Source organism: Rissa tridactyla, chromosome 6, assembly GCF_028500815.1.
Source record: "Rissa tridactyla isolate bRisTri1 chromosome 6, bRisTri1.patW.cur.20221130, whole genome shotgun sequence".
Taxonomy (NCBI): domain Eukaryota; kingdom Metazoa; phylum Chordata; class Aves; order Charadriiformes; family Laridae; genus Rissa; species Rissa tridactyla.
In genome coordinates, this window is record NC_071471.1 from 18,542,066 (window position 1) to 18,568,001 (window position 25,936).

The following is a 25,936-nucleotide window of genomic DNA, read 5'->3' on the forward strand; positions in this document are numbered from 1 at the left end:
ATGAAATTCAGAAGAGTTTAAGCCAACACACAAGCTTTGCTGATTTATAAAAGTGTGTTATACATCCAGTATTGTTCAGAGATGCATCTGTGTAATACCCTCAAAAAGTGATGAAGACAGATGGAAGGATATTAAAATCAGCTCAAGTATTTGCACAACAAAGTTCAGAGAAAAATGTGCTGTTGAGACCACTCACCAGCTCTATTGCAAATATTCCATGATGGTAATCTGTACGGGGTAGTAGATGTATAGAACACACTGACATCCTGAGGTGCCAAGAACTCCACAAATTTGGCATTTTTAAAATAACCCCTCTTACAGCGGAGAATAGAAGAAGCTTGATCAGAGATGTACAAAATTTTCCCAGAAATCAAAGAAACAGCTACTGCGAACATATCCTAAAAACAAAAATCTCAAATTATTTAGACAGTTTAAAACATTCTTCAACCCAGTATGTATTTCTTAGAAAAACACTTAAGATATAAAAGCATTAATAATTTCAAAATAAAAATTAAGGAAGTAATGTTAAACCGCATCAGTTCAGGGAGCAATGAAATAAAATTAATCTGCTTAAGAAGTAGACAGATGGTACACTTTTTGAACTATGCAATAATAATACAGGAGCATCTCACTGGTTACAAGCCCTAAATATCATTGCCTAAAATTTTATGATGCAAAATAAATTTATGAATTAAGAATTAAAGAGCTTTCGGCTATAAACCTGCACATTTTCCTTGTGCTTGTTACAGGCTTATTTTACATTTATGAAATTCAACTGTTTTGTGAAAGGCTTTTTATGTTAGCTTGTCTGTCCACTGCAAAATGAAAAAAAGTGCTCTAAACCACTTGGTAAAATAATGAGTAGACAGGTGGAAGAAAAGTTCCACACAAGCATACACACACTCCACTCATATCGTTTCACGTTGCTTTTCTTGACATAGAAGAGTTTCCTGCGTCATAACTTTTAGTGCTCTATCCACTAACACTATACACAAACTTAAGAGCTGTCGTCAGAACACCGGTTTCACAAACTCGGATGCTTCAGATCAATTGAATAATGTTTATGATATTTGGCTGAAGTTCTCAGTTGTACTCTAGACTTCCTATTTATTTTACCTTTTGGGCAATATTTGCTACTCATAGATACAACAAAATGCACCTACTTCAAGCTAGGGAACATCCCCCACCATGACATTATTTTATTGATTTCAGAACTTCACACATTCACGCAGAGGCTTCAGGGGGGAAAAAAAAAAAAAAAATAGGGGAAGGTAGTCTAGTAAGTTTAGATGCAATTATTTTTTGAAGACTCCATAACATATCCCTAAAACACTGGTAGTGTGGAAAATAAATTAAAAAAAATAATCAGACTATCATTTTACTGCTAAAAACTATGCTGATTGTCATAGCTGTTGTTATCTAGATGAGAGGACACAGTGTCACTGTGTCACGCAGTACAGCTATACCAGCTGCAAAGACAAAACAAATACCACAAGAGAATACAACAAACAGCAATTCCAACACTTTCATCACTTTTCAGTTACATTAACACAAAGAACTGGTGAAACATCAAATGACCCCTACTGATAAGGATAAGCTGAAACAATTCACAGGTGTGCCTTGACTAAAATTTGGAAAGAGTTACTCGCCAACTTTAGCAGGTGTTCTAAAACGAAAGCTAATGATGTCTCACAGTGCATTATATCACATGGTTGTTGAGATACGTCACACCATCATCTCTAAGCACAAGGTACAATTCAGAGGACCAAGGAGTTTAGAGTACTTATTTCCCACCTAACTGACAGAAAAAAAGCTTAGATCAAGGTGCTATCGACAAAGTCTGCAAAGGCTCAGAGTTTTTACTTAACATTCCCCAGAAGGCAAAAGCCAGCTTCTTCAGCTTATTGGCCTAGCTACCAACTCTTACGTTGTAAAAAGAAGGCATGCCTGAGAATTCCAGTTCTAGAAAACATTTTCAATACACACTGTAGACTTGGGTCACCATACTCACCGCATTTTTCATGATGTATTCTGAGGTTATAGTCTCCACTTCTTCCACCGTGTAAGATGACACATTGAGTCCAGCAGGCTGGGATTCGTTAATCATCAACAATTGGTAATACTCCTCGTTGGCTACATGAGAATATTAAACAACTTATATTAAGAATTAAAAAAAACCCTCATCAATAAACATCCAGCCTGGAAGCAGTAAATGGACAAAACCATTTTTGGCATAAGTACAGAATGGACAGTCGGGAAATCGAGGTACTATTCCAAATTAGTTTTTCCTCCGCTGAGCTTCCTCAAAATGATCAAAACGATCATACATTTTGGTCTGTTTGACAGTTCAAATAGCTTGACACTGTAAATTGTTTTCAAATTATTTTTCTAACTCAAAAAATATCAGTAAAATATCAAGCATCTAGAAAGTGGTTTTAACTCTCAAAGGAACACAAGTTAACACAGCCAACAAGTGGGAACACCATGAAAACACCTGTTTAGAGAGGTTTTCAAACATAATAAACTTAGCTTTACACAGACAATCACATTTGAATTCCTATTTTAAATGTTTAATTTTATTCAGGTTGGCATTATCTAGGTAGTATCATACTTGATTACCTTTAACTTGCTTAATGCTTTTAAGGGCATATTTCAACGTCGTTAGGACGCTAGATTTGCCTTTAATTCTCTTTTCAGAAGGAAGGTGAGCTTTCAGCTCTTGTAATGTTTTCAGCAGTTCCTTTTGTGTTTTGGCTTTAGTGGACTGCTCGCTACTGTAAGATTAAAGACAAAAAATAAAATGTCACTTGAACACTTGAATTGACACACCATCCTCATAGAGGCTTACACTTGTCATGTAACTAAATTTGTACAGCTAGCCATGTTAACTTCTCCAGTATTTAGTATCAACATTCAGAACTCATAATAATTCTTAAGTTAGCTAGAATCATTTAAAATTAAAGATTTACCACCTGAAGTCTTATTGCAAAATGTACTCTGTAAGTGCAACAGTACATATACCCAAGCACCAAAGAACTTTTTTTTTTTTTGCCAGTCTCCCTCCTCCCTTTTTAGTGGTATTTTCCTTAGTTCCTTTCAAATTCAAACTCATAGAAATGTTCATGGACTTCAAAGGAGAGAAGCAGGAGGTCCATTCAAGTCTTCACCTCCTGTTCGAGCAGGTTCTCATAAGAAAGGTCCCTGAAAAGGGAATGGCAGTGGGAGAGCATCAAGTTAACAAAACAAATGGAGAAATCCTTGGAACAATGTATCCCAGTTAAGCATGGCAATACATTAAATAAGACACAGAAACTTGACTAAGTATGTAGGGTAAAGAATCAGAGAATGATGGAGACAGAAATTGCATTCAGATTTCTCAGGTGCATTTTCAGAAGTGCTGTCTCAGTGTAGAAGGTCAAACTACAGAGATTATCAGTGCCAACGTCAGAAAATTATTGCCTGCCTTTGCAGTTCCTGAAATCTCTCCCCGTTATTAAGAGGTGCTGACAAAATCAAAAAGGAAAAGGAGGCAAGGGAAGGAGGCAGATGACAAAGATGAGTGACAGGCGGGTAGGAAGCAGTTAAAATGAAAAAATCACCTTGTCTTTCTCATTGGCATAGATTTTAAAAGCTAATCAGTCACAACAATCAAAAGAATTCTAGAGCTTTTCTTAAACCTTCCTGAAAATAAATTATTTCCCATCAAAAGGAAGGTCTTCTCTTACCACCTGATTGTCATGGCTGGTAGTCTCTAAGAAGTTACCCTAAGTACCACTGTAGAAACAATAGTCTTGGCAACCGCACTGCACTGCCCTGCCCTGCCTGAAGGGCTCAATAAAGTGGCTTCAGTTTCCAGGTAGTTTTCAAGAGGATTTCTGAACTTTTTTCTGGGAAGTTTGAAAAGTTCTTCAGATAGGTCAATCATCTGACAGGTGTTGGGCATATTTCACCAAAAATGCTTGGAAAGCGACAAAGCTGACTTGTACTAGCGAATACACGTTGTTCTTGCTTGCATCACAATGTACTATGAGAAAAACAGCATTCACTTAATCAGTGGTCATTTTGTACTGAGAAATAATGGCAACGGTAAGACAAAAGAGTATAGTACTCCCTTGAGAAACATTATGTTCATTATGTCCATGCTGTATATTAAAATCACATTTACAACATGGCTTGACAGTTTGGACTGATGCAATCAAACAGGGCCTTGTTAATAGAAGAACCCTCTCTGCTGGCAGTAAAGAAGAAGAGAGAGGGAAAAGATTATGAAATAACCGAGCATACTGCTGGTTTTGTGCTCTCCAAGTATGCTTCATGAGAATGGCCAGACTCTTTTGCAAGAAACAAAACCTTTCCAAATTAGCCTGCAGCAGCAGCAAATATAGAAGACAGGCCTCCTTGGAAACACAACTCATGTTTTTCCTTAAAGATCAGTAGCATCAGGCACTGTAGCCAACCACAGGGAAGGCGTGACATAATAAGCAAGTTCTATAAAGACAGGAGCTAAACCTAAAGCTTACCAGCCTACTTTAGTCTTCTCTTTAAAGATCGTTCCCTAGATATCCTCAGTCTCCCATTCCCAAAAGAAGATCAGATTCTGCTCTGTAACCCTCTAGCACTGTGCCTGACAGCTAGGGAAAACGCTGTAGCATCCAGATTCATATTTATTTCTGAGCAGACAGCTATTAGTGAAATTTAAAATAAAGAGTTATCAGAAAAAATGTAATGAGTAACCTCCCAAAAATCTTGCAGTGAAGAAAATGGAATCAATGGGAAAGGAAGATTAATAAATGCCTTTAGTTCACTCTGTCTTTCATACTAAGCAAGATGAACCCCTGAACACAATTTCCAATTGAAAATACAGCATGAAACAAGATCTCCAGGTGCCTTCAAGGCAGACACAGAAAGTAAGTTCATCAAGCACCAAACGGTGCAAAAGGGTAATTTTAATTTACCACTTCTCTAGGAACTGCATCAGGTAGAAACACTTTCAGGTAGGTACACGTAGATATGGGTCTATAACATCGGTACGCTATAGCTAGATATCCTTGATCTGCTCAGGATCAGGTTTTGGTCTCCTGATCAGAAGCTGACTTAAAGAAAGTCAGCAAGTACAGTAGGGCACTCTGAAGTGTCCAGATTAGAGCCTTCAATGCCACCAGGTTGCTCAAGGCTATCGGGGTCAGAAGCACAGTTCATACAGAGGGATTCCTGCAGCTGATGTTGGTTTATCCTTACAGACTTGAGGCTTGAATCCTGGCGAATGGAACACAGGAGAGGCAGATGATATGGCTGCTGGACATCAGAACACATCCAACTCAATGGGTGAATTCTGATGTTAAAACACTACTAGGTTGTCCTCAGACAAGGGCTTCAGACTAAATTCTGAAGAGTGGAAAATTTAAAGAAAAGCATCAAAAAAACCACTAGAGCTGAAGCAATATTCAAAGCGAACCACAAAAATAAAATTACAGACTTAAGCTACCCAATCAAAACAAAGTAAGATGACTTCAAAGGTTATCGCACAACTTGCATGGAACAGTAAAAAAAAAAGCTCTCATTCAACCAAGTGGTTAATAGGACATGCTACCGATTATGGACAGGAGTAGAATCAAAAATAGGATTTCTTGTGTATTCCTCTAGGTTTAGCCAAAACAAAACAAAAAACTAGAACACAAGACTATTTAGTTTTCTGCATTTAGCGTTACATACATGCAAATTACTGAAAATATATGCACATTAATTTACCTGCATCCACTGCTAGACTGATTGTGTTCAGAGTTTGCAATCATCAGACTAAATGCATTTGAGCTTGAACTAGAATAAGGAAAGATAGAAAGAGATAATTATTAGTAAACCTAACAACCAACTTCTAGTTCATTTTAGCTTTATATTTTCCTATTAATGATGGGCTATCTAGAAACAAAACTCAACAACTTTAAAAGCTTCTGCCTGGTACAGTAAACGGAAACTACAGCCGTTATACATTTAAGAAGGTTGTTCTTACTGTAGCTTTGCTCTGTACACTAAGCTATTATTTAAAAGATGAAAATAGCACAGTTGCATCCTTATGCAACTGACGCTTTTTGATATACAATTATAGAAGCTGGTTTACAAAAAAACATATAAATAAGGCCAATTAAACACACGATGATGAGAACAAAGATTCAAATTAAGCTGGCCCTGTGGAACACTAGAGACCTTCTCTTTATGAATTATAATATATTACACAATTTATATCATAGGAGAGTACAAGTTAACTAGAACACTCAGCTTCAATCTGAAGATACACTTTATACTGTAGTTATTATTCAGAAATCAGATTCAAATGAAAAAAGCCTATAGTGATAAAAATAAGTTATAGTTATTTAATAGTAGCTACTACCTTTTATGACAGTCTGAAGATTCCATAAGCATTGCTGAATCTTTCCCATTTTCATCAGATTCATGTCCATGAGAATCATGCCCACTCGAGTAGTTCTCATTTGTGTCATTTCCACTGAAGTCATTTCCACTGGATCCACTGCTCATTTCAATATCTTCCTGAAGAACTTCATGAGAGCGTTCAGGCTTTGTCTGATTTTCTGAATCTTCAGCAATCATCTGGCTATGGTTATTTGCAAGTCCAGAATAATCACTCATTTTCTGTTGCTCTTCTAAAGCGAATGACGAAGAAATGTTTTCACTGATAGCAGGTTGCTGCTCAGGGTTCTGCTCCTCAGTGCTAGAGTAGAACCCCCTGAACTTGATAGAGTCCATGGGATACTCATTAGAAACACTGCCAAGATCAAGAGCAAATCAAGCCATATTCAGAATTTTCTCTCTACACAAATTCTGTTTAGAAGTACAGACCCACAAATCTGAGGAAGAAGGGAAGGAAGAAAAAAGAAAAAATCATTTTCTTGTTTGCCTTTGCTGTCAAACTTCTTACTGACTGAAGAAATTAAGTGGTAAGTGTTATTCATAGTTAGTATATTCAGCATTTGAACAGTGAAAAGTTTAAGTTAAATATAATTGCAAACCTAACTGTTTTCTCATGGAAAAGCTTATTTATATTTTAGTAAAAACCCACACAAAAAGAGGAAGTGGAATACACATGAAAAACTCCTTAAAAATTTAAATATTCAATCCAATAATTGAATAAAAATATTTTATTGAATATTTTTTAATATTTGATTTTTCAAATATTTTATTGAATATCTGAATGATAATTGAATAAAAAAATCAATATTCAACAACATTAAATATTGTTTTCTATTCTCCTTCTTAAGAGTTGACAATTTTACTGCCTGGATTTGGACAATAGCTATTACCATCCTTAGTGAAACCATTCCCCTGGCTTCCAGATTACCTTGACAAACAAAAAGATTACATTCAGACATCAGAGGATTTCTTCCTTAGTTTGGAGGTTGGCTGGGGTTTTTTGGTTGTGGGTTTGGTTTTTTTGGTTTGTTTTTTTTTTTTTTAATCCATAGTCTTGTTTTTTTCTTTTAAGATCGGTTCTGCCATTTTCACTAATTCTTCATTTCTTTCTTTGTACATGGGTAGACAGGCCGAACATACACGGAACAGTAGGAACAGGGAAACTAAGTACACAAACCCGCCTATTTATCAACAACATTTCTAAGACACAAATATGCCTGAGAAGAATTTTACCTACCAACTACCACAAATTCAGGGGGGAAAAATGCATTGTTTAGAAAAGTAAACTTAAAACATACAAACAAAACTTCCTGCTTTTAAAGCAAATTCTAGTGCACCAGACTCAAAATCAGAGTATATACAGAAGCGAACTAAGAACAGACTAATATTAAAGAGCCCTCAAAGGAGAAGTACTAGAGAGCAGTTCAACTTTGTGAATAAAATAAAGATATTTAATCTGACTCATTTCCTCAACTATTTCAGCAACCCACAGAGACAACAATACTGCAAAACCATGAACTTAAGATTCTCTGAACAATGTAATTCATCATCAGGAAAAAAAAAAAAGAGGGGTTGTTTTTAAAACAGAGCTATGTTTATTCCTTCCTCTTTGTTCCTTTAAAATACTCAAGATTACAACTGTTGACTAATAAACCTTTGACTGGAATAACATCAATGAAAAAATCTGCAACTAAGTTTTGCTAATACTAACCACAGCAGCTTCCTTTTAAACACAAATAAATATATATAATTTTTTTTTAAAGCCTGTAAGAGAAAACATGAACTTAATTTAAAACACACTATGATTCAACTTCCCTCCCCTCCCTTGAAAAAAAAAAATTGAAATTATTTTCTTACCCTAACAATTGCTGTTTTTCCAGACATTTTACATTTATTTTGAGTTTTTAAGAAGAAAACAATACTTGTCTCCCTGTTTGGCCAAAGTAATATGCAAGATACCTGTTTTCATTTGAAAGAAGAAGCGTAGTTTAAAGACATTTATTTAAGCTATCAGCAGTGGTATACAAATAAAAATAAATAAATAATTCTTTTTCTTTACAAGATTATTCACTAGTACTTCATTATAGGTAATAATTTAAAAACCCCTTTGGGTAGAGTAAAATACACTGACATTTTACTTCAGTAAATGTATTCACTTCAGGTACTCTAATCCACACTAAATAGACATCCTGTTATGCTGTTGTATTGAACAGTACATTACACTGTAAATTACAGTAAATTACACTTTAGTACCTCTAACAGTTTTTTCTGGACTAAGTAAGCCACTTCTATCTTAAAAATTACGTAACTGGAACATGCAATAAAAGAATATTTACTCATAGATGAAACTCTAGCATTATTTCACAATGGCCTATACTCTAGTGGCCAATGATTAACTAGCTCAGACAGTTCATCTCTGATTTAATCTCTCTGATAGACAGAGCTCACACTTTCACTTGCCTTACTTAGCTAGACATTTTAACGAAGTTCTGTCCCTGTATGTAGTCCAGTCTGGCCACACATGTTCCTAATGAGCCTGGCTGGTTGATGGTACCCATACTATCTGCAGTATCACGGCCTGTGCTTAACAACGCAGGGCTACCCACAACTCATTTTGCCTGAGACTGACTGCAAACAACAAAGGGCTCAGGAGAGTGAATACAGAAGGTGGCACTGGAAATACCTATATGGACAGCACATGAGACAAACCTCCTGTTACCGTAAAGGTAAAGAACATTTCATAAATGTGTTAATCCATTCTCACCCAGGAAATGCTCTTACCACTACTTCAAGTGCTGCAGAAATAAGAGCATCTGTCTGGTTAAATAACTGAGCCCACCCTCAAGAAGCCATTTCTCATGTGTCATTTGTACTATTATTTCTCAGAGGGTGCTGAGGCTGTAAAGTTCTATAGAAGATACATTGATTAAAGGTACCCCAGCACACTACTCAGCTAGCAGTGGGATGGCTTTTTACCTTCTCTGTGAAGGTTAAAAGTAACCCTGGAGATCATCTACAGCATTTTGTCCACTTCAAATAAGTGCCTTACACACTCCAAAATTACACAAATTAACCCCGTCATGATTAAAATGAAGCTTTTGGAAAAAAAGTCAGCCACAGCATCACCTGAAAAGGAGGTCTGACACGTAGGAATTTAAGGTGAGATCGAACATTCCTCATACTATATTCTGTGCCCAAGGCAGGGGTTTCCTCCTATTTTGCTGACCAAATGCTACTTAGAAAAAGCTTTAGAAACAAGAGAAAAATATAGCCATAACAACACTATCTGCTAGTAAATTATGTTACATGATTTCAAGTGAGAGGGGAAAAAAGCTCTCAAAAAAAAAAAACAACCTCAGCCAAGCTCCAAAACTCCCAACTCTGGGCTGCTATACATAAATCCCTTAAAGAAAGCCATATAAATCACTATTGATAAGTTGATAAGCATGAACTGCCAAAAGACAGGCTCTTAGCATAGCCCTAAATTCTCTAAAGATACTTAGCCCAATATTACAGTAACACATGTATCAGGAAAATTGTGTTATTTATGGTAGGAGCAATGATTGTACCATAGCTTTCCTACTCTGACTGCAAACATTTTGCATTTCAGTCTTTAAGTGTGAGAAATCTCTTCTCCTGAATTATGAAGATAAAAAGTATTGCATATACCATAGTATTTTTCTAGCCTCAAGAGTTGTCCGCAACTCTTTGTTGTGTTTGTCATGTTGGAGCACCTCTGCTATGAAGACAGGCTGAGAGAGCTGGGGTTGTTCAGCCTGGACAAGAGAAGGCTCAGGGAAGACCTCATAGCAGCCTTCCAGTACCTGAAGGGGGCCTACAGGAAAGCTGGGGAGGGGCTGTTTGCAAGGGCATGTAGCAATAGGACGAGGGGCAATGGTTTAAACTAGAGCAGGGCAGGTTTAGATTAGACATTAGGAAGAAGTTCTTTACAATGAGGGTGGTGAGGCACTGGGACAGGTTGCCCAGAGAGGTGGTGGAGGCCCCATCCCTGGAGACATTCAAGGCCAGGCTTGATGAGGCTCTGAGCAACCTGATGTAGTTGAAGGTGTCCCTGCTTACTGCAGGGGGGTTGGACTAGCTGGCCTTTGGAGGTCCCTTCCAACCCAACACATTCTATGATTCTAACTCCAAGCCTTTTGGAACAACCTTTTCTTAGAAAACTATTTCCCCAAAATCTTTTTCTGTAATCTTTGGAAGTTTAAGAGTCAATGAAGTTTGGCCATAGCTATCATGTAGTCTTACAATTTGAAATTCTGAGATGTAAAACCACTTACAAGTAATTTTTTCCACCTCCAAATATCATCTCTTGTCTTGTCTCTTCTTTCCTTGACACCTAGGCTAGCTTCTCCCAGGTATTTGTAGAGAACTTCAATAGTCCTTCTTTAGGTGGGAGAGAATTGTTCTCAATATATATATAAGCTGCCCAATAACTTTTGAGGAATTTCCTGTGCCTCCTTGAACAAGAGTTGAGTAATTCAATGACAGTAAGGATTTCAGGGGTTTTAAAACTATTTTTATTTTAAGCAATGAGTTCAAATTAAGAGAATCACCAACAGAAAAGAAACAGGTACTGGCCTATATGAGATACCACGTGAATTTTCTTCTTCTTGACACCCGGCAGAAACTTGTGTCAGAAAACACTTAAGCTGTGTTACTTCTCTTTCTAACCAGCAACACACCAGAGCTTCTGCAGATTTGCGCACAGTAAGTGGCTACATTACAGTGACTACAATACGGAGCCCACAGACAAAGGTGCCAGAAGCAAAAATGAATATCCCAGTAATGGAGAAGATACCAGTTTGATCTTTTTAAAGGTATCTTTCGAGAAGACTTGGCTCGACTCCTTGAGGTGGAATGGTGTCCTTAGGCAGGACTGGAAGACTAATGTCACTGAAAGTCAGTCTTGCACAAAATTTCTTCTGTTTCAAAATCTCGAAATCCTCAGTGCCAGAGGCATATACCAGAGTAAGAAATACAGGAAGAATAAATAGGAAGGAACAAGAAAAACATTATGATAGACTTCCAAGAGCTCCTGGGGAAAGAAGGAAGGAGTGTTTCTAAAACAAGAGCTTGTATAATAAATAAAAAAGCCAAGATCCCTGACAGTAGGAATGCTAATATATTCCATAAATTTGGAGAGATTTTCTAAGAAGAGATTGGAATAACTGTGAAAAAAGAACAGGCTGGCAATTACCCTACACCATGCTCTATGCCTGTGATTTAGGTAAGAACTGATGCATCTAGCCAGACTTCACTCTCGGACAGAGGAAGACCTTAGGTGGAACATCTGCATGCATATCCAAGCACCATGCAAACACTTCAGGAGCACGGAGGGTCAGCCATCCCAGAGAGATTAATTAACGTTGAAACTAATCTCAGTGAAAATGCCATAATAAATTGCACATATTCATCCCACTTACATGCTCAAATAAATTTCCAGTCAATAACCAAACAAGAATGAAAAGGCAAAAGCTAGCATGCTTTCCCAGTCTGGGGTTCTCTCCCATTACCACCATTTGAGGAAGGTAATTGCACCTCATACCAAGTTCAGTAAGCAAGTGCAGACAGTAACACAGAAACAGAGGAAGAGCTCTTTTAGGTTTATCTTCAGAAAAGTACATTAAGCCAGTTTTTTCTTCGTTTTCTGCTCCATCTTTCTAAACTTTTAAGGGAGGCTGTCTATCTTCACTCTGTAAATAAAAACTTCTTTTAAACCTTAAATTGGCACCAGTTAAGCTTGATTTTAAGGCAACCAGCTCACAAAAAAAACATTCTACTCTGGGAATTTTGCTCTGTCTAGAAAAGTGACTCTGGCAAGGACTGTAACTCTTTAAGATCCTGACGCAGTGCATGAAAAAGGCAACATAATTCCACCGAGCACTAAGAACAAATGTAGGCATTAATATGCCAGGTTAGATGTGCAGAAAATGTCTTCTGGTTATTCATTAGCTACAGTAGCTCCTTTATCCTGCAGTTAAGACAATGGAAACAGCCTGAACTTTAGTGTCCCTGGAAAAACACACCAAAATATGTATAGACAAATACTTGAAGCAATAACGGCTTTATGCTTTTCTAAAACCCGCTTAAGAAGGGCTGTAGAACACCACAGAGGCAAATTTCTTTTGAAACTGTGGCATTTAAACTCAAAAATCTTGTTTCAGCAGAGATGTGATTACATTCAGAGAACACATTTTTCCAGATTTCTTTTCACACAAAAACTATCATGTCTAGTACTGGCATTTAAAGAATGAAAAACTAAAAATCCAGAGTCAAAATTATCTAATTCAAGAGTCTAAATTTGTAATTAATATGAACTTAGCAATATCCCCAAATGAAGCAGGAGGCACACCACAGTTTATGACTACACTTTAGACACGTGAATACTTGGGGACCATTAACTGTATTAGTACCAATACGAGACATTCTTAATGGTCAGGACTCAATTTTACTGAGGATCTTGTAAACAAGAAGAGTTTCCACATGTCTTCTGGATGATTGCTTTGCAAAAATGGTAAAAGTTTTCTCATTTGTATGACAAATAACGAGCAGGGGTTTAATCATATCATGCAATTTCACAGAAAATTGAAAATTAACATCTACAATGAATGCATTCTCCCTGTGCAATTAGACAATAATTAAATGTTTGGTAGTAGCAAAACATTAGGAAAAAGTGTTGAAAAACAAACAATAATCCAACAAATTACTTGTCTAACTGTACAACTTCACCAGAACAATTAACAGAATATCTTCACTATGACACTTTCTAGAAAGGGGAAAGAAAAAAAGATAGCAGTATTCTCAGACTTCACTATAAGAAAAAACAACAGAAGATGCTTAACAATTTCCTGCAAGACTTTCTTTTTTAATAGATACCTCATCTTACTGCACGCCATCATAAACAAGTTTTGCACTTTTTCTTAACAAGGAATGAGGTGTAAGTCAATTTTCTACTATGTTAATAAAATTATCAACATCTAGAATAACACAAGTGCTTCCACAAAACCTGAATTTCACAGCATTCATTTCACAATTTGTTGATAAGGATTCACCTTTCTGTTCAAGGGAATCCTGAGCACAGGACTGTTATTTAAATAAAAGTCAGTGATATTTTTATAAAGGTGATCCTAACTAACCACTGCTTACAGCTGCCACTTTAGAACAGAGGAGGTAATGAAGACATAGCCTTGGTCCAGAGCCATCCAAGTGCCACATTGATTTTATAGCAGCACCTATACAGGAAGAGGTCAGCACTTGCACCAGGCCGGGGCCCTTGCATCCATAGTAAGGATGCTTCCAACCAGGTTGTTTCCTCAGTGAAGAAACTCAACTCCAAATTTAAGAATAAGTATGGGTTTAGGCTAAAAATATTTTAGCTTCAAGATAATCTAACTCCCAGTTTATACCCAAAAAATAGTTCTCAGTGAGTATGTATATGACTGAAATCACAGTTCTAAAATAAACAAACACAGAACAATATATTTTCTGCACAAGCTCTAGGTAGATGGGAAGGGAAGCATCTTTCTACTAACATGAATCGTAACAATTATGCATGTTTCTTACCTGTTTTTTCTATGAAAAGTTGGTAAAAGTGTTTATCAAGCTCCCTCCCAGCTAGCATCAAAAGCATGAAGTGCCTAGGGCCAGAGTCTCCCACATCCATTTAATTCTTGTCTCATCCTCTTCTACTGGAAATCTTTGACCATTACAGAGTCCGGACACCTCTATAACTATAAAATATAAAAGAAATACCTGGGCCCCCCAACAGTGTCCTCTTCAAACAGATAGGACAGAGATGCTCACAATTATGCCATGCCTATGCAGATAAATGTTGGTTAAACATGAAACTGTCATCCAGCAGAAGAATCAGATACAAATTTTCATTTTAAACACTTCTGGTCTAACATAAGGTCTGACTGAGTTTTAAAATAACAGAATCTTCTACGCTAGCTAAAATAACCCTTCCAATTCACTATCGGTATGGTATTATCCTATGTACATTGGTAGTATGTACACAGTCTGCATGAACTGACATAGCCACTAAGAAGGAAGGGCCAACCTCTCCAGCAGATAATAGAGCAAAATGCCTGATGCAGTCCACAGGAGCTCCAAGTGCTTAAAAAGTTTGGTTAGAATACCATTTTAACACCTCATCTAAACTCATCTACATCGCTGAAGGCATGGTATGAGCATTAAAGATTTTACTAGGCAGTTACAAAATTTCAATTCACAGAATGGCTGAGGTTAAAGGGGCCTCTGGAGGTCATCTTGTCCAACTCCCTGTTCAGGCAGAGTCACCTAGAGCAGGCTACCCATGACCACCTCCAGATGACTTTTGAGTATCTCCAAGTATGGAGACTCCACAGCCTCTCTGGGCAATTTGTTCCAGTGCTCACTCACCCTCATAGTGTTTAAAAAAAAAAAAAAAAAAAAAGTGTTTCCTTACATTCAGAAGTCTGTACTAATGAAGTCCACCAACGCTATTATTCTTCCTAATAAAAACAGTTTCCCAAGAAAGGCACCAGGAATTTTCAGCAGGAAAAAGAAAATCTGAAAGCTCTTCTATTAAATGTAGGAAGCTAAGTCTGTTGGTACATGCCACTGCCACGTTAATACAAAGAAATAGTAGAATAAAAATCAGAAGATCAACATTTGTGTGGCAAACAATTACATCACTTTAAGTGCTTCATTTGAATATGCAGAAGGAATGTTTGGAACAGTGTTCAAATCCCAAGCTAACCATTTTGGAAGACAGCCCATGTTAACATGCCTTAATTTAAAATGCTGCACGTCTACCAACTGTTAAAAGTACATTTGTGTTGGCCAGACTTAAGGAAGAATTTATTCACAACATTCCACTCTGCGTAACATCGCAAAGCTGATATGAATTCTACAAATCTCAGATTATGATACAAATCTGTGTACATTGGTTCTTCAAATATTTTGCCTCTGTCTTTATCATAAATTGATAAAACAGGATTTAAGTTATAAGCTCTCTATCTCTGACCATGAGAAGTGTTAGAAATTGCTGTATCTGGAGCTACTTGCAGATTTCACAGTTTTTAGCTTAGACACTGAAGATGTGGAATGTCTTTCAGGACTAGTTAAATCCTGGTTTAAACGACAGTTCTTCCAATTCCCTCACACTAACTTATGTCCCTGTAACTTGTATTTCCTTAATGGAGTTAAGTTTCTAGCTTCACTCATCAAGATCTACACAAAATTAGCCACGATGTCTTGCCTGACCGTTTATGAAGTGGCATAACACTTCTCTAGTTTGATGACCTCTATCATGACATTTTCATAGATAAAAAGAGTAAAAAAGGTTTAACAATGTCTAGGTTTAAAGAGGATATTTGCAGCAGCAGCATGTACCATTTTAACTGGGTATCATATTGGCTTCATCTATTTAATGGATTTAAGACAACATTAAGAAAAAACAGTCCTTGTAAACTACCTAAAATTCTCCTGATAAGCCTTTCTACAATTTAACTGAAAGCTAGGACAAATCTACACCAAAAGGATTTTTATCTGAAACTAAATACAAGTTATTCAAACCATGCATTTTATCAGTTTGAGTAGAATTAGAGGCAGTTAAATCTAATCTTCTGCTTTTCTATTATTTATCAGAGGAAACGTACAGGTGACTGAGTATGCCCAAATCCCAAAGAACTGAAAGAGTTCATCCAGGTATGGCATCTCAAGAAGGTCTTTGATCTCAAGAGGTATAATTTGATCAGTATATAAAGAATATAGAACTTTTAACAACATTTCCTTCGATACTGAGATATAGCTATTCTAAGCATAGAGGACTTCAAATATAAGAAAAGAACAAACAACCTGCTTTAGGGAACACACCTGTATTACGGGATTGAAGCCAAGTTCACCTTCTGTAGAGAACTGAAGTCACACCTGCAGCATTGAAAAGAGAACTTTGTCAGCATTAAGAACCTATTCAAATCACATTTTGTAGCCATAGAAAAACAGGTTTCACTATAGTATTAATCCTAAATACCTCACTTACAATTTCATCTGTATTGCAATATTACAGTACTATCCAGAACTGCTATACTTCCCTTTCCGGTCTTGGGCCAATATTGTCCCATCATCAGATCACGTATAACAAAAACACTCGAATAAATATTCTTTGCATCACAGATGACATGCCTCCACCATTCTCCTCTAAACTCTTGGCTGTTTCCTTTTTTTGCTTTAATAAGCATCTTTTTTTTTTTCATTTTCAAAATATTTCTATAATTCTGACCATCTATTCTGCTTTCTTAATCCACCACACATTCCACGTGAGTTGTAATAAGCTTTTTTTATCACCAGCTTCTCACACATTGAACATAAACATGCCTGAGTCAGTATCTCTGGTGCCATGCATTCAACTTCTGAAACCGAGATTAGAATAGTATCAGCCTGTTAGAAAGTAAAGCACAACTGGCCAAAAAATACTGTTGGTAGCTATGACCTGCTTTCTAAATCAAAGCTTAGAAGTATAACATTTTCCTTTCTCCTCCTGAGCTATCATCCCAATTATCTGAATAACACTAGCTACTTTGTTTTCTGGACCGCAGAATTTTCCTCATCATTAAAATTTCTTAACACACGTGCAAGAGGAATCAAAAGACTGGAAGTTCATTAATAAAATTCTGCACAGCAAACAATGCAGATGTAGCACTCGATACTGGATGCTACACTAAATTTCAGTTTCCTAAAGATTTAGAGAAGCTGCATAATTTCCATGTGCTTTGTGACTTGTACAATAGGTCTTTAAAAATGTAATGCTCTGAATATATTTTTATTTTTCAGCATTCTGACATTACAGCTCAAAGGAAGCATACAAAGCAGTAACAACAACACCACCCCAGTTCAGACTCACCGAGAAAGAACTGCTATTATAAAGCACTTTCTTGGGGACAACATAACACACTCACCTTAATGAATGCACTAATCATGATCTTTCCAAATCTGAAAGTGTCATCAATATATTCCTGTTTAAAAAAAAAAAACACAACACAAACCAAGTTTTATAAGCAAGATAAAAAAATTATTTATGAAATAAATCAAGTCCATTTAACAATGCAACACAAGTCCAACCATGTAAAACATGTATGCCACAGATGAACAGTTATAAAGACGACAATACAAAATAAGAGGAAATGCCGGAAATTTTACTGAGAAAAATATTTATTATTATTTTAACCTAACTTCTAAATCGGTTTCTTGAGCAATGCACAGAATAACTATTCACTGAATTCTGCTCCCTTTATAAACATAAGAAAATCCCCAAAATTCCATCTCCATGATCTTCATATATTGTTAGAACATTGTTTAGATAACACAGATATCAACACAGTGTCTTCTAAAATCAGCCATTCACTCACCTGAGCATCCAAGCTGAAGAATGAGTATTATTTAGTATAAAATTTGGGATTACATATTTGAAATCAAGTTATGTTTCTTCTTCCACAGATTACACCACCAAAATACAAATTCTAAATTAGCCTTAGCAGATGAAAACCTCTTCAGAGAGCTAGTTCAACTAAGCAGAAGTATTGACATCACAACCAAGACTAGTTTCATATTCCAAAATACAAGTATGCATTATTAAAGCACAAGCTGTTCCCAGCTTACTAAAAACTTATGCTTCTTTTACTTATAGCTGTTAAAAAAATATATATTAAAAAAAAATTACAGAAATAAACTCCCTTAGCTATGTCCCTGAGGGCCAAACAGGGAAAAAAAAAAAAATCCCTCAGTCCTCAAGTGATGGTTCTTAACTGGACCCAAGCTTATGTCACCAGTCACTTCTATTCCTGAAGCACCCACAGCACCACTAGTATTTAATTTCCTTCCAGTTTTAGATTGGTTTTGTTGTTTTTAAAGCTGCTTGTTCTCCATGTGGAGTAAGTAATAGCACAAAGTTAGCCTGAGGTAACAGGACAAAGTCAACCCAGTTTTACTATGAATAGCACAGTACACTGTTGAATTTATCAAGTTGACCTCATGGATGGTCAATCTCACCTATTGGCTGTGCTGACCAACAGAGGCCAGCTCCTGATTCATCATTTGCTTTCCTGTAACTATAAGAAGCTAAGTACCAAAGTAATCTTCCCCTCTCCTCCTCTTCCCCCATAAAAAGCAAAGCCACTCCTCCATCATCTAGCAGCAATTGTTCTCTTCTCTGCCAGACCAGAAGCCCACCACCCATGCTCAAGTCTCCACAGTGGATCTGGATGGATCATCCCCAGCAGCCAACAGAAACTGTCTTTTTCAAGTTTATTCCTTCACCTTGAATAATAAGCCACGGCCCACAACTAATTTTAATTGACAACAGGTTGGTTATTTGCCATAAAGAAAAAACAAAAGTAAGCACGTTAAACACAGTCTCCTTTACCTGCCCCATGACAATTTCTAGACATCCTTCCAGTCTCACAATAGGTACCTTCTTAAAGGTGAACTAGAATTCTTTGTATTAACCATGAATTTAAAACGACATTCGAATTTCTTTGTAAATAGAAAACACTATTCTCTTCCTGAATGGAACTGGAGAAATTATTAAGCAGAAGACCAGCAGTCAGAACTCTCTAATGTTTGCATATGTCAACACTTGTCCTTTTTAAACAAAATGACAAAAATTATACATTTAAGGAAGTGTTGTCATGGAAATGAGGGAAAAAATTATCACACCGCACCATGCTGTCATATATTTCACCTTTATTATAGGTGAAACTAGATCTGAGTTATCTACAACACTGTATTTCAACTTTAATATTGGTTGATATTCCCATTAAGCAGTATATTTACACACCTACTGCTCCCCTCCCTCAAAAAAAAATGGGGCAGAATTTCACCATGGGATATTACATTTACGAAAGTTCCAGTCTAACACTGCTCTTCAGACATTGCTGCAGTTCATAGCCAGTTAAAGATTTCAGTCAGAAAGAAAGTCCCATTTTGGAAGACACTGTGCCAAATAAATTCTCTGGCTATTGCTAACACGGCCCCCATCACATCAGTAATACGCTCCACAAAGCATGGCAACCTAACAAGCACGATGTACTTGTCCTATGAGCTCGCTATATAAGAGCTTGAGTCACAGAGGAACCCATAGTAGAGATGTAATTGAAGTCAAAGAAATGCCTTATATACTGGAGATCTTTGTACAATTAAAGAAACTAAGTATCAGAAATGTAAAAGTACATGTAATAAGGTCAAGCATAAAAAACATACTAAGATACAAAAGCTGCAAGGAATAAGGAGTATAGGAAGCAAAACCAACAAGAAAGAGAAGTACTGGACATCCTTACCACTTCATCTTGTCTCCCTAAGCTTCAATTGTAAAAAATAACAGGTGTTATTTAACATTGAAGTGCCACTGGTTTAGGACAGGACGTTTGGAAGGCAGTATAGCTTTGGTTCTACTTTTACAAAGCCGGTCCTACTTTTAAAAGCCATCCATACAAGAAAATCTCTAACTATTCTGTCTATAAGAAAAATCAAGCATTAAGAATTACCACAGTACACTCAAAACCAGCTGGAAGCAAAACTCCAAAGGTGTTTTGACGTACTAATGAGCTCTTTCTCACTATCACATCTTTTCAGGATGAACATCGGTACCACTTGCACGGAGCTTCTGCATCCTGCTCACACAATCTGCAGAATAACCTCTTTCTCTTGCCCCAAGAAACATGTTTTCTGTGTATTTCAGTCCACTTGTCAGGTAAATAGCATGTCTCTACCCCTTCAGCACCCCCAATGAAGTTTTGCTTTCTCATGGGAGAAAATGAAGGAAAAAGGAAAATCACACTCCCTATTTATATATCTCAAGGAAGGTAAATTTAGCCTTACTTCTTATTGTGTCCTACAAGCAAAGTTGTCTAAATCTGACTATCAAAAAAAGTCAGAGAAATCAGGAGGCTCCTCCAGGACTACCACACACTACTTCAGCAGCAGCTGAAAACCTCTGTACAAAAAAAAAAAAAAAACTTTTCTTGACCTTACAATAGCTTTCACACACACAAAAAAACGCTCATAAACTCACTTGCATATGTGGATAAGCAGGGAAAACATGCTCTTCAGAACCACTGCCTGTGCAACTTGCATGAAACTTAATACGCTGCTGCTGTCCCTCAGGAAACGCTTCAAGAGGGAGAGAGGACCAAGTAAGAGGACTCTCTACTGGATTGGTACAAGTCCAGCGCAGGCATTCAGACATAAAGACCCTATCTACACTTAAAGGATAACCTTAGAAATACAAAACAAAAGCACAGAAGCCTGATGTGCCCATGTTCCAGCACTGCTGGCTGGCAGAGTACAAGCAGGCTGCACGAGCACGCCTGGTGATGTACTAAGCCACTTATTAGAATACCAGATCACTGTGCGTATGCTCAGGCATGTGGATACCCATGTGTTCGGGTGCTTGCCTACTACACATGGTTGCTGGCTCACTGTCAGCACAAACAGACCGTGCTCTAACGAGTAGTTTCAGGAGCCTCTCCACAGCCTTTACAGACATCCCCAGACCATCTGACCCTTCTTCATTTTGGTCTTCTCTGTATTTCGCAAAAGTGGCCTGGGGTCACAAGAAAAACCAGCAACAGATCACAAAGCCATTAGCCCATAAAGTGTACTTTTGACTGCTGCCTTCTCTTTTCCCGTGCCCTTTGAACATGCTTCACAGAAGGAAGTATCTCACCTGTAGCTAAAAAGAAACAACCCCCCAAAAGCCCCTCGACGTGTCAGAAGGTGGAGTTGTTCTTTACTAACCAACAACTAGCAAGCAAAAGGTTTGCCTTACTACAACAGCATATGCAACATTAACAGCCTGGCCTCCGCTACAGCAGTGGTTAAGTTTAAGGCAGTGGTAAAAACAGGAGAGGATACAGACACCTTTTACACAGCACACAAAACATTAGCGCCATTACTTTCAAGACCACCATTTTCTGCATCCAATCTCATCCATAGCCAAAAGTGCAAGTCCAAGCCCTTCAGAGTAATAAAACTATATCACAAAGAATAATGCAGATATTAATTGACCCATTTGCTGTTCAGTGCTTGCCAAGCTAGGTTAACATAACAATATTCAAGCAGTTTAAAACTTGTAGAATAGGGATATAACTGGATGTTGAAAGTAGCAATGCAGCGACACAACCCAGTTAAAAATCTCTGTAATCCACCATCGTCATAGAGGAATTCTAGGCCATGCAACCAAAACTGGACACAAAAATTCCTTTTCAGAAACACCTGATTATCCAGTAATTATGATGTGGTAACATTATAATACAGTGTCTACAGGACGTTCATGCCAAGTGTTACACAACCCCTTGCTAAGAACATGATGTTCCCTTTTAACATAGGCCAACCATAGCAACCCTATATAAAACACTACAGTTGATCTAGACTAGTGATAATTTACTTGTTCTACTGGCTAGTGGTAATCTACTTGCTTTTAAACCACACCAAATATACTTGCTCATGTGCTCATACTTTATGGGGTTAAAAAAGCTTTTCTACAGTAAAGCACGTTTTAATATTGTAAAGATGTTAGAGAAATAAGGGTGTGGCAAGAACCCAGGAAAAAGAAAATTAGTTTATCAGTCTGTATCTAAACCAAACACTTCCTGGTCATAATAAAGTCTGAGGTAGGAGAAAAATCCAGAACTCTACTTCCAATCAGTTTCCCCATTTCATTCTATTCTCATACTATGGATAAATTCCACCAAAAACTCAGTTTACACAAAAAAGGTCATTCTTTACAGGGAAAATTTATTACCATAAAAACGTATTGTCCAGGGACAGGCTCAGGTAAGTTTATCAAATAAACTGAGTTGTTACATATTTTAATCTTATGACTGAGGGGGAGGGGGGAGTGGAACAGTAAAGTATCAGGCTAAGAGCTACCACTATATGCTGTCTCTTTAATGCCTTTCTGTGTTGATCCAAAAGGAGTAAGAGTAAGCTGTAAAAATGAAAATTACTTAGATTTTTCACAGACAGCATTCCTGTATTAAAACAAATATAAGAAGCCTACAAGAAGTCCTACCAACTGACAAATAAACAAAAAGCCCAGCAAAACCATGTAGTCTTTGGATCATAAACGAAACCAGAAAACTTGCCAAATCTGAAGAAAGTGCATGAAAGTCAAAATTCTACTTTCCATCCCTTTACCTTCTACACTAGGTCAAGCCAAACTACACTTTACTTCTTCACAGTGCAGGACAGGCCACGCTCTTTCACTGCACAGCATTGGACGCTTACACTTATCACCAAACTAAAGCATTCTCCCTTCTGCCTTGAAATAAACACCAAAATCCCACCAAAACAGAAGGACATTACTTTTTTCTTCTACTCTAGGCCAAAGGCCCTCTCTTTTCCATTACGTCTCACTAGTGAGGTAAAGCAGCCTGCAGTCTGAACAAGGACTCCACACCTCAGGGTAGCACCCTCATCACAAGGCTAACAGCAAGTCTTGGACAAAGTGAGGACACAGTCCAGTTCTCCAGTGAAACTTCCTCACTTTGCAGAAATAATGCAAGTTTCAGTAAGAAAGGGCAAAAAGAAAGATCCCAAGAGCATGCAAACACACAGAGGCATAAGCAAGAAGGAACTTGATGTTACAGCACAACAATGTAGGCACTTTTCCTAACATAAATCAAATTCTAGGCCCTGCTCCCAAATTTTGTATTCAAGAGCCACTGTGTAGAGCGCATGAACAGCACTGTACCCAAGGCTGAAAACATCAAAGATGCACACAGACACCAAGGCACCCTAGAAGGTATGAAAAGTTTGAGTTTCATCAAGTTCAATGCCCTCAAACCATCTAACATACGATAGGATCCATTTATGGAATGGGGTCACACACACCATCGAGGCCTTAGCTGTCTTCTTGACATCCTCAAGCTTTATCAACAACTCTACATTATCAAAAACTAGCCATTTGCATTCAAGTAGCTACTCCTCACTGCCATCATTGTGATCAATTTAGATTTTATCTTGACAACAAGCAAAAGCCAGCTCCAAAAGACAGCTGCAGTTTTGACAAACGTTAACTAGCATTAACTGTCATCTGTGAACAAACTCTGTGGTTAAAACATACTGACAACTTGAAACTGTTTCTCTCTATACTAAATAAGTTTTTTACTCCACTTTTGACTTGACCAGACAATCTTAACAATAGAATCATTACAGAATTTCCACCTTTTCCCCTTTACTTATAAATGCATGAGTGACAACTATCCAATCTCAGATGTACAAGATGGTAAACCTCAGAGTCTAATATTTGGAAAAGAAAAAGAAAGACAGCCTAAAACCATAAACAAACATGTTTCTTCAAAATCCTTCATATGCACCGTCAGCCAAGTTACTGTTTCACTGGAATACAATTTCAAAGTGTTTTAGTTTTCAACTACCAGAGACCTCATACTGATATCTCTGGGGGCTTTTTAAGCTCCTGGGGTACACAGAGCAGCATCATGCCCTATCCTAACCTATTACAACAAGTCAGTTGTAAAGTGTCAGTTTGACTGTTACCATCCTGCTCATCTATTTGCATGAAACTGTACTTACATAAACTGTTTTGTAATCACGCATGTAATAGCATGCAACTAATGTCAACAGCGGCACAACCCCACGGTCTCAAGGAACAAAGTGTCCTTGCAACCATGGGCAACACCAAAAAGAAATGCACGGCACCTGTTGCCTACCCCACCTGTAGCTCCCGCATCCCAGCAGCGCCCTGAGATTCTCTGACTTACTGCCACACGATTCCTCACGTGAAAAGAGCCACCCAGCCGGGTACGGCACTGTCCCCTCGTGGGGAGGGGCGCGGGGCCGCGCTCACCTGGCCGGGACACGCGTGCTCCCAAATGTGCCACCCGCGCCTATGTTCTCTCCCTCCCCCCAAATCCCCGACCTTTCGCACAGATGCGGCCGCAGCCCGCGCCCCGCAGCCACCGGGGACGGCGGAGCGGAGCACCGCGGCAGCGCCCAGGGACCGCCACTGGCCTCCCCATGGCCCGCGGGGCGGGGAAGTCACGGCCGCCCCGCCGCGCTCCTCCTCCACACCGGCCTGACCGCCGCCCCGGGCGGAGGCGGGCTGGGGGGCACTGCCGCCCCCCTCCCGCTCTGAGGCGGGGGGCGCCGCCGCCCCGACCCCACACAGGTCGGGGACCGTGGCACAGCTGCCCCTCGGAGACCCCAGCTCCTGCCCCGGCCTGAGTTGGGGAGGGGGGCGGGTGTGTCTGTGACCCCCCACCCCCGGACGCCCCCTCCCGCTCCAGGACAGGCTGGGACCGTGCCATACGCACCCCTGGATCCGCCCGTTCCGAGGAGGGGATCAAAGCCGGCGCCCACTTCCCTGCCACGGCCTGAGATGAGGGGTGGGCGTGTCACAGCCGTCCCCGTCGTGTCCCCCCCCCCCCGCCCCGGTTCGGAGGGAGCCCCTAGCCGCCCCCCGCCCAGCGGGAGCAGCGGCCCCGACCCCCGCCCCACCGGCGGCCCCGTCCCGTCTCCTCAGCAACGGGAGGGCCCCGGCGCGCGGGGGTTACGTAACCCCGGCCGAGCGGGCGGGGGAGCACCGAAGCCCCTCAGCCCCCCGCGGCCGCCGCCCGCCGACCCCCCTCCACCCCGCCGGGGTACCCACGGACCTCCCCGGCCCCGGCCGGCGGCGGGGACAGTACCCGGCGGAGCCCAACTCACCGCTCGCCCCGCGTCCGCCCAGCCCGGCGCAGCCCGGCACCGACTTCATACAGGCAGAAACGTGACTGAGCCCGAAGAGCCCGCCCCACCCGCGCCGCCATTGGCCGCCGCCGCGTGACGGCAGCGGGGGAGGGAGGTGGGGGCGGGGCGCGCGTCTCCCCCATTGGCTGCGCCGGACGCCGCTCATTTTACATAAGCCTCACGTGTGACACCATGTTTCCACCGGCAGCCACGATCGCCTCCGAGCCCGCCCCTCCCCCACCCCCCCTTCGCTCGCTGTGTTCCCGTGCTGCCGCCCCCCTCACCGCCGCCGCCGCGCTGCCTCCCGCCGCCTCCCGCCGCACTCCGTTCCGCTCCGCCGGGCCGAGGAGGGCAGAGGTTACATCACGCCTGAGGGAAAGCGGCTCTGCCCCGCCCCCTCGGGAGGCCGCCCGCGCGACGTCAGCGCGCGCCCGGGACGCCGTTGGGCGGCCGGGGCCGCGCGCGCTGGCTAGCTGAGGCTAGAGGGGAGGGACGCGCGGCCCCGACCGCCCAACGGCCGCGGCGCGCGCTCGGCGCCGCTGAGGGGAGAAGGGAAAGGGCGGGAGCGACGTTCCCCGTCCCCACACAGCGCCCACTGCGGCGGGGAAGGGCTGCGCTGGGGAGGCTCCCGAGCGCCGCCGTTGGCGGGGCTGAGGGGAGAGGGAAACCAGCCCAGCCGGGAGAGCCCTCGCCCTCCCGGCGTGAGGATATTGACGCGCTGCTGGCGGTGTGGAGGCAGCAGCGGGAGATGGTCCTGCCCGGGCCAGCC

At 40.0% G+C, this 25,936-nt stretch overlaps 1 protein-coding gene across 16 annotated transcripts in view; it reads right to left on the bottom strand.

Annotated features, from left to right (window-relative positions):
• PER2 (period circadian regulator 2) overlaps positions 1 to 25,488 on the bottom strand; it is a 51,824-nt gene extending 26,336 nt beyond the window's left edge. For 3 of the 16 annotated variants that reach the window (XM_054205237.1, XM_054205238.1, XM_054205223.1), the window contains exons 1-10: positions 25,147 to 25,239; positions 17,382 to 17,438; positions 16,300 to 16,353; positions 14,005 to 14,165; positions 8,281 to 8,382; positions 6,386 to 6,860; positions 5,749 to 5,817; positions 2,620 to 2,774; positions 2,012 to 2,133; positions 197 to 398 (exon numbers count right to left, since the gene is read on the bottom strand). In XM_054205237.1, coding sequence (XP_054061212.1) covers positions 197 to 398; positions 2,012 to 2,133; positions 2,620 to 2,774; positions 5,749 to 5,817; positions 6,386 to 6,759 — 922 coding nt within the window. In that variant the 5' untranslated portion in view covers positions 6,760 to 6,860; positions 8,281 to 8,382; positions 14,005 to 14,165; ... (1 more) ...; positions 17,382 to 17,438; positions 25,147 to 25,239. Of the gene's footprint in view, positions 1 to 196; positions 399 to 2,011; positions 2,134 to 2,619; positions 5,257 to 5,748; positions 5,818 to 6,385; positions 6,861 to 7,351; positions 8,173 to 8,280; positions 8,383 to 14,004; positions 14,258 to 16,299; positions 16,354 to 17,381; positions 17,439 to 25,146; positions 25,241 to 25,451 lie in introns of those variants that run through there. The other 13 variants (XM_054205229.1, XM_054205226.1, XM_054205233.1 and 10 more) reach the window with 13 other exon arrangements.
• Between the last annotated feature and the right edge of the window lie 448 nt (positions 25,489 to 25,936).